The sequence below is a fragment of the Sciurus vulgaris genome, assembly GCF_902686455.1.
Source record: "Sciurus vulgaris genome assembly, chromosome: 1".
NCBI lineage: Eukaryota > Metazoa > Chordata > Mammalia > Rodentia > Sciuridae > Sciurus > Sciurus vulgaris.
The window spans coordinates 16,420,559-16,430,067 of NC_136461.1; the positions used below are offsets into that span (position 1 = coordinate 16,420,559).

A 9,509-nucleotide genomic window follows, 5' to 3' on the forward strand; every position below is an offset into this window, starting at 1 on the left:
GTAGATTTTTCTGCCAGGACTACATGGACAATTTAGTGCTCACTCATGGAAACTGCCTCGCCCCTGTTTTAATTATCTTCCCTTCTCTCTGTATAGTTCCTGACCTATGTGTGTAGGTTTACTTATGTTTTAGTAAAAGGGACTTTAAAGAATCATGAAGTAACTGTTATAGGCCAGGTATGTGATAGAAGCTTTATATGTAATCCCCTCAAACAAATCCATAAAAGTCGTCATCATTGCTAATTTACATAGGGGAAACTGAGGTTCAGAAAGGTTGTCATGTGCCGGAGGTCACACAGTCAACAGCAAACAAACCCTGGACTGCTCGACTTCAGTTACTAGTCCCTTGCCACAGAACTCAGGCATGCCCATGTGCTGTGGGCTGTCAATCTTCTTTCCCGCAGTAGAACCCTCTTACCAGATGGGGACCTTGCCTGGTGAGCTCCTGCCCTCCAAGCCGTCTTTGTATAGGGCAGCTGATCTGCAAACATGGCTGATGGATCACTAATCTTAGGTGGGCATGCGACAGCTCACCACTGCTCTTTTCACCCAGCTGCTCATCAGGGTCCCCTGGGGAATTTCTGAGCCACTCGCTTGCCCAGGCCTCACCCCAGATTTATTCTGTAGGGTTAGGGTGGAGCCTGAGGCAACTGAGGTGCAAAAAACTCACTGAGGTCTAAAACTAGCTCAGTTAGTGAGCGTTAAGCAGCCATTCCTAGCTCAGTCCCCAAGTCTTCCAAAGCGCTTCCAGTGACCCCAGTAAGACGACTCAGGCTCCCCAGGCCTGGCCCAGGGTCTGAGGAGCTACTCACTGTGCCTTGCGGGCCTCACTGACTCATGCGCTTTGGCCCAAGCACTGGGCCCATAGAAGGGATCTTCTCCAAAATCTGCCTAAGAACTGTATGACTGAATTGCCTTCTGGGAAAGCGCCTTCCATCTCCTCTGACCTAAGTTCTAGTTTCTGTCCCCAGCTCTGCCTGTGTTACATTAGTAGCCAGAAACAGATAGATATCAGGCAAGGAAGTGAGCCCTGCAGAAGACAGACATGTGGCAAAAGGAGGAGACTTTGAGATTCTGTCTCAAGGCTGATGACTCTGGGAAGACCCTTAGCCCCATGAAGAGGCAGCTGGGATGGGAAACTGAGATTCAGAAAGGTTAAGTTATATGCCTGAGGTCACACAGCCAATAGGAATTCAAACCCTGAGCTCAGCTGAGAGGGGGATCCAAGTCCAACTGGTGAGTCTTGGCCCAGGTCCCTAGCTCCACCCCAAGTCTTCGCTTCCATTCTCACCTATCCTCTCTGAACCAGTCCAGGCAGGTGACCAACGACCTCCATGCTGCCAAAGCTAGGGGTCCTAGCTGTCATTTTCTTGTTTACCTGGGAGCATGCAGGCAGCAGGACACCTGGCCTCAGGGCACCGCACTCTCTTGATGTCCCTCCTTCCTAGCAGCTCCTTCCCAGTCTCCGTCACCAATGCCTCTTCCCCAGTCTCTAAACCAGGGCCTCCAGAACTTGAGCCTGGGCCCCCTTCATTCCTTGCCAGGTGATCTTCTCCATCTCCACAGCTTTCAACGCCAGCTAATGCGAGGTACACAGGTGTGGTTCCCCTCCTTTGCTTGGGGATCTCCTGAGAGGCTGGAGTAATGGCAGATTCCCAGACACCCCACAAGCTGGCCAACCTGCTGGCAAAGACATCTGTGCCACGCACACTCCCATAATGCCACCTAGTCACAAGGCCGAGACGGGAAGATGGCAAGTGAGAGGTCCACCTGAGCAACCTAGCAAGACCCTGTCTCAAAATAAAAAATAAAAAAGGCTAGGGATGTGGCTCAGTGGTAGAAAAGCCCTGAATTCAATCCCTAGTACTGGGGGGGGGGGGGGGGGGGGCATTGTCAACTTCGCCAGTCTAGTCCTCTGAACCTCCTCCTGCGTCTGAGGAATTGCTTGCTGCACCAGTCTCAGCAGCCCTTGCCTCCTCCAAAAGCTGAAAAGACCAAAGTCTTGCTTTCCCAGCCTCCTTTGCACCTAAGCTCAACTAATCAGAGGCCCTCACTGCAGACTCTGAATCAGAAGCAGAGACAGTTGGAAGGTCGTTTTAATGCTAGTGGCAGCAGCAGTGATAGTGCCCAGCGACCAGGGGACAGTGGCACTACAAGCTGTGTGGCGTTTAGTGTGTGGCACAGGGTTCTGCCAAACTGGCTGGGTGGTGTGATTTTGGCCACAATCCTTGCCTGCTTCTCAGCCCCTGTTCTCTGACTCCCCAGAACTTCGGGAATTACTGGACTTCCCTTTCAGCTCAGGTGGGCTTCTGTGGCTTACAGTAAGACCCCCAGGTTGCGCCTAGTGGATCACTCTCTGGGCACAGAGTGGACATGGTGTCAGGTCCTCACATAGACACACATTTGGGAACCCCGCCTCATGCTGACAACTCTAAAATATATCTGACCAACCCACTCCTTTGAGCTCCAGACTCATCTCCAACTGCTTCTTGACATCTCACTTGGTTGTCTCAAGACCCATAAGATGTACAAACAATTCTCCCAAACCCGGTTCCCCTCCTGGATTTCCCTTTCTCAGGACGTGGTACTCTTCCATCAGAAATTTGGGAACCAGCATAGGAACATAGCTCAGTGGTGGAGCACCTGCCTAGCATGCCAAAGGCCCTGGACAAAATCCTCTGCACCAAAAATTGGAAAGGAAGAAATAAATGTGGGAACCATTCTTGACTATTCCCCACATATATTTCACCAATAAATCTTGATTACCACTTATAAAATACTTCTAAATGCTGGGTGTGGTGGTGCACACCTGTAATGTCAACAGCTCTGGAGGCTGAGACAAGAGGATCACAATATCAAGGCCAGCCTCAGTAACTTAGCAAGACCCTGCCTCAAAATAAAAAATAAAAAGGGCTGGGGTTGGGGCTCTGTAGTTAAATGCACTCAGGTTCAATCCTGGGTACAAGAAAAAAAAAATCTATAATCTGTCCACTTCTCTCCTCTTCCACCAATCCAACCCCACCTACACTACCCCCATCTCCTCCCTGAACAATTGCCATAGCCTTCCTGGGTCTTCTCCTGCCCTCCAATGTAGCCTCCACACACTGGGTTATGTTACTGATCTAGTAATAAGTAGAACCCAAACTCCCGAGCAGGGCCTACAAGTTTACATGTGAACTAGCCCCTGCCCACCTTTCCAAACCCATCTGGTGTCGCTCTTCCATTTGCCCATCACTAGGCTTCTGCTCCTCTGCCCTTCTTTACAGTGTCACGTGTACTTCAAGGTCTCTGCTGCCTCGGGGCCTTTGCTTAAGCAATTTCCTCCATCTGGACCTCCCCCACACTATTATTCTCTATGAATGCTCCTTTTTAGCTTTTTTCTTTACTTATTTGTTATTCAAACAATACTTTCTAAGCATCTATTATGGTGCTATGGTAAATGCTAGGGGGCTTGGGTGCAGCTCAGTGGTGACCACATACTGAGTATGTGTGAGGCCCCGGGTTCCATCCCCAGTACTACCAAAAAAAAAAAAAAAAAAGAAATGCTGGGAATACAACAGTGAGATTAGAGTCTAGACTCACAGAAGTAAAAAAAAAATCTATCAAGAAATTAAATTTTAATAAAATACAAAATAACGTGAGCTGCAAAGGAGAGAGGTACAGAGCTTGTTCCAGGAGATGACAGGCCGTGGACTAGGTATGGGATGTAGACCAGGGGATGACTGCAGAGGTGATCCAAGGTAGAACTGACACCAGGGAAGAGGCGTGAGTGGTGGAGCGAGGCTTCCGGCTTGTGGGACCATCACTGGGAAGGGGGCACCTGAGAGGGGCTGGGCAGTCGGGAGCACAGTCTAAGTCACCGTCCAGTGAGGGTCTGGAGGGCTACATGTACACATATACAAGCCACCTGGAGGTGGGAGGTGACTGAACCAGGGGTATGGACAAGACGGCCTGGAAAGCGAGGCTGGCAGGTGCAGAGATGAGGACCCAGGGCCTTCCTGCCGCTCGGCATAAGGCACAATCCTGCCATACCTCCCTGCTCCAGGCTGTCCTCCCCGGAAGACTGTAAGTCCTAAGGGCAGGCACTGCATCTCTCTCTCACTGAGCATGTCTTCTAGAGGGCTGTGCCTCTGCAGCCCTCGGGGGGCCAGCCTCATCCATTCCTTGGGTGACGTGACTGAGTCTCAAAGCCTCGCTGGTATGAAAGTCCCTCCAAGTCTTGCTGTGCCCTCTTAGCATTGCAACCATCCTAAGTCTCCTTTTCCAATCTGGGGTTCACCCACACCCCTGAGAGTGCAGGTAGGTGATCTGAAATGGGAAGGTGCACCACAGGACGGGCACAGTGCCTCTCCTGGAGCCAGGGTGATGCCACGCAGAGAGGAGCTCTGCGCACACTCGTGGGGGCTCTGTGGGCCCCGCCCCTCTCCTGACAAGGGCTCCCCTCCCACGTGGCAGGTCTCTGGCCGCGTTCACCCTGCCTGTGTCCACTCCTCCATGACCTCTCTGATGAAACAGGGGTGGAGACCCAGCTTCTGGAACAAGCCCAGAAGCTGGGCCGGGCTGTCGGCCCCTGCCAGGAACTTGGAAGTGGGACATGAGACTGGCTTGGTTACCTTGAGACACTGCACCAGTGAGGTCCCGTGAACACGGGAGCCCGGCTGTGCTCTGGGCCTGCCTGATGGTAAGGGAGCAAAAGCAAAGAGAGCCCCAGGCCTGCAGAAGTCCTCCTGCCCTGCTGCTCTCAGTTCCTCCAGGAACCTGCATGTCCTTACAACGAATTTCCCTTCAACAGAAACAAGCTTGAGGAAGTTTACGTTTCTTTAAAGCAATCCCTAGGGTCATATAATTTTTACACTCAAATATAGATGTATGAGGCAAACTATAAAATTCATGAAAATATTAAAAATTAAGAATGAAATCCTTTCTTTCTAAGTCCAGATTCAAAGAAGCAAAAATCAAAAGTAAACTTAAAATGTGCATTATAAGATATGATTAAAAATTTAAAATATGGGGCTGGGGTTGTGGCTCAGTGGTAGAGTGCTCGCCTAGCATGAGTGAGGTCCTGGGTTCAATTCTCAGCACCACATTAAAAAAAATAATAATAAAATAAAGGTTAAAAAATTTAAAATATGTATCATAAGATATGACACTGACCTAGGCAAATATCCCTCTAACCACTCCCCTTCCCACCAATAATCTACTCTCTATGAGGACATGCATCAGGAGCAGGCACATTTCCATTATCTCTGGGGAGAGCGGAGTCAACACGGCTTATGGGGTTCCCAACAGTCAGTGTTCTTCACTAAAAGCAGTTCATCCATCCAGCCTGAAGTGTCACTTCCTCCAGGAAGCTCTCCATGGCTGCTCCAGTCCTCACAGGCTCTCTCCCTCTCCTGCCCCCATGGTCTCTTATGGCACTGACTGTACCTTTCTTTGAGCGCTCAGGACAGACTCCTGGCATTTCTACTAATCTCCCTAAGATGGGCTGCATGTCCCAACCAGTTAGTAAACCTAAACGGCATCTTTATGTCCTTGGTACCAACACAGAGATGGCCTGGAGAACCAGAAGAGCACGGCAGTCAGACTCGCTATGTGACACAGGGCAACTGCCTAATCTCCCTGGCTCCATTCTCACCTGATAGTGCATCAATGGGATGTGGCTGTAAAGGGGTCCAGGACAGGAAGAAACTGGCTGACATACTTTACTCAGTGCTTCACAATTAAAAACAAAAACCTTCAACAACCCAGTGAGGTAAGCAGGGAGGGATTATGAGTCCCATTTGAAGGATGAAATAACTGAGGTTCGGAGCAGTTACATTTAGGGAGGACAGGCAGGAGCACTTTAGAAGAGAGAGAAAAAGAGCAGGGGTTGAAACACTAAGGAAGAAATGCTGGTTCTCTCACGACCCAGTCGTGAGAGCTTAGACAGTCTCCTGCCCTCTCTGGATCTGTTTCTCCATCTTAAATGAGGGAATTCCCAGCTGGTTTCTGTATTAAAGGGTCCCTCAGCTCAGACATTCTAGTTTCCTGTGACCTGCCCAGGGTCCTTCCCAGCAGGGCTGCCAAAAAGAGCCGCAAATCTTAGGACAGGGTCCTTGTTACTTACAGGAAACCACGTGCAACTGGAAGACTTGATTAAAGAATCAGTTTCATTTCGATTCAGCCACATGGAACTTCAAGCCTGGGGGTGGGTTAGTTATGCCCAGAACTGGGTGTGGGGGTGGGGGTACAGCACCAGACCACATGTAAGCACAATATAATAACGACATATAAATGTAAATGCAAAACCAATCAGGAAACCTCAGGAAAGTCTAATCCAAAGGTCAGACTTTGGGGGGCACTGAAAGGCTAAAGAGAAAAGATGCCTTTAGGTGACCCACGACTTTCTGTCACAAAAATGAACCCTTGCATGCACCAACCAAAGAGTCAAAGGTAAAGGAGGCTGGGTTTTGTCCAGCCTAAACTGGGGCAGAGCTGAGCCCTGACCAGTTTTCTGGGCTTCCAGACCTGTTCTAAGGGCTCCCTCCCCCAACACAAAGTGCTTACACACACAATGCCAGTCAAAGCCAGATGCACGGGCATAAGTGGATGTTTCTCTCCATGGGAAAGGGTCCACAGTGCAGCTCCTTCTGCTCTGATTTAACATTCTAATGAACAACCTGGAGAGGAGGTAAGCTCTGAAAGTCCTAAGGATTCCCACGGCACTGAACTCTTTCTGGTCATGAAATGCAAAGCTATGGGGATAACCCTCAGGAAGACTGCTCAAGTGAGACTGTGGCAGCACTCCCCCGTGAGCGTCCCAATAAAACACCCATGTCTCTGGGCAGCAGACTCCAAACTACTGATTCTGCTCAAGGAAGGGATTCCAACCTCAAAGGTTCATTTTCTTTAAAATATGCACACCTACTATGTCCAAGAGCAATGAAGACCCAAGAGACTCAATCACCACCATCTAAAGAGGTCTGTCAATTAACCTGGGGATCAATAATCATTCCATGTATCAAGATGCATGCTTTACACCCATTGCTTCACATAATATCATACTCTGAGAGGTAAACATTATCCCCACTTTACAGATGACAGATTAGGTCACATGACCAAGCTCACTCAGATGGCAAAATGCAGAGCCAGACCCTGAACAGTACTCTGTCTTCCCACAGTCAATTCCCTTTGGACAATTTTCTACTATCCTTAAGAAGGGAGACAAACAGACTTGCAGATGGAGGGTCAGCCCACCAGGGGAGAGAAGAGATTTCCCAAGACACTGGCTCGGAGTACCATAACTATGGAACATTGTTCTGTCACACAGTAGATGCCCAGCACACTTACGGTAAGGATGCAAGGTTAGGGACACAGCTGAAATCCACAACTACCACCCCAATTCTGGAAATGAGCTGCACAAGCACTTTATTCTGTTGGCCCAAAGCCATAGGGTGTCTGCCCTAGACTATTCCCTGCAGAGGAGTCAGGGAAAGCTGCGGCGGCAAGTTCGGAGAAGAGGAATGAACTCCAGTGAACATGGGAACGGGGTGGGGCAGCCTGCAAGGGCGAAGAAAAGGCCTGGGACGCTTTGCCGGGAAAGACAAAGAGGAGAGGGGAGGGGAGAGGAGCCTATAAACTTGCCAACAGCTCGGCCAAGGTGAACCCCGGCTCCTGGCGCCTTCCCATTCGCATTCATTCCACAAGGCGGGCCAAGTCTCAGAACCAGCGTCAGGGGGTAGGGCGAACTCCCTGCAGCTCGGGAGAAGTTAGAGAATGTGGCGGGGAGCCTGCTCTTCAGACAGGGAATGACTTGGGTGGGGGGACACATTTGTGGGGCTCCGAAGAGGAAAACACAGAGCTGTAAGGCGCTGAGCAAACACGCATGTGACCGGGCAGGTCTCCCAGAGCATTTGGGGCATGTGCCCCGACATGTGGAGTCTGCCACCGAGGTGACCCCGAGGCCCCTCACCGACAGTCCCTTGGGCCCTCTCCCGCCCCGACGGTGGGGACACAGATGTTTGAGATGCGCTCGATTCCCACGGATCTAGGAAGGGGGCGGGCTTCTGGGGCCCAGCGGAGGGCCATCGCAGCTCCCGTCGCGCCTGTGAAGGTCAAGGCCAGTACCTCGGCCCCCTCCCGCCTCGGCCCCCTCACCTCCTCCCGCGCCAGCACCGCCCCCCGGCATCGGGGCATCTTGGCGGCGAAGGCGGCGGCCCCAGCCGGGGAGCTGAGGTCCTCTGCGGTGACGGCCAGGAACTCGGCGACGCTGAGCTGCTCGGGCATGGCTGGCGCTAGTCGGGGGCGCCGGGGCTGCCGGGGCGGGACGCGGGGGGCGCTACGCTGCACCGCGCTGGGCCGGCCTCACTACAGCCGCGGGCCCCGTCCCGACCTCCGCACGCCCCGCCCCCGGGCCCGTCGCCCCGCCCGCCGCCCCGCCCGCCCTCCAGCCCCGCCCCCGGCCCCTCGCCGGCGCTGGCGGCTCGGTTCCCGAGGACTCGTGGGCCCCTGGTCCAAGCGCCAGCCCCGCCCGCGGCCCCTCGCCCAACTCCTAGACCCGGTGCTCAAGGGCCTCCGGTCCCCCAGAACTCCGCCGCGGCCGCCCGTTCCCTTAGCCCCGCCCCGGCCCGCTGGCCAGACTCCCGGCCCCGCCCCCGAGGTCTCGCGGCCCCGGCCCAACTGCCAGCCCGGGCCCCGCGACCGTGCCGCCTCCAGCCCCGCCCCGGCCGCCGCCCCGCCCCCGGCCGCCTCGCAGCTGCGGCGCGCGCCTCCCGCCTGGCCCCTGCAGGGCTCGCTCGCGGCGGCTCGGCTCTCCAGTCCCCCAGGTCCTCCTTCCCGGCCGCGGCCGCATCCCCGCGCCCCTCCTCGATGTCCGTAGCCTCCTCCCCCTCCACTGATCTGCTCCCGGTCCCCAGGACCTCGCCCCTCGGCCTCCCCCCCCACCCGGCACCTCTTGGGCCACGCGTCCCGGGACCCGCACTTCGCGCCTTCAGTTCTGCGCCGGGCCAGGGCCGCCACCTGCTACCCAGGGCCGCCGCGGGGCACCGTGTGGCCCAGCGCCGTTGGCTAGCCGTGAGACTTTGGAAACACCGCTTCTCTTACCCGAACCAGTTTCTTAGCTGTAAAATGGAAAACTTGATGCCCATGTGGTTGTGATGTTTCAAGTAAAGAACGTTGGACCCCATAGTGCTCGGTAGTCTACCCCCGCTTACCCTGCCCTCTTCCCTCGCCCACAACTTCGTTCTTCCTGGGTTCTGTACGGTGTCTTTCACCCCTCAACTGTCTCATTATCCACCGGGGTGGATGAGGGATCAAATGGGGTTCAACATAGAAACCCATTTAGGTTTAGTTGGGGAGACTGAGGTTCTCTGGACAAAAGCCAGGGAGCCCGTGGTACAGAACTTGGTTTTTGGAGTGGGGACAAACCCAAAATCCAGTCTTGGTTCTGCTGTTGCCCAACTGTGTGCAGTTAGATAAATTGCTTCCCTGGTTTTTAGTCATCCACAGACCCCTTCTCCATCTCTGCATAC

At 53.4% G+C, this 9,509-nt stretch overlaps 1 protein-coding gene across 4 annotated transcripts in view; it reads right to left on the reverse strand.

Moving 5' to 3' along the window:
- The window catches only part of ASAP3 (ArfGAP with SH3 domain, ankyrin repeat and PH domain 3), a 42,848-nt gene extending 34,302 nt beyond the window's left edge, over positions 1-8,546 (reverse strand). For 2 of the 4 annotated variants that reach the window (XM_079138119.1, XM_079138118.1), the window contains exon 1: positions 8,137-8,546. In XM_079138119.1, coding sequence (XP_078994245.1) covers positions 8,137-8,265 — 129 coding nt within the window. In that variant the 5' untranslated portion in view covers positions 8,266-8,546. The remainder of the gene's footprint in view (positions 1-8,136) is intronic. The other 2 variants (XM_079138120.1, XM_079138121.1) reach the window with 2 other exon arrangements.
- Positions 8,547-9,509: the final 963 nt, after the last annotated feature.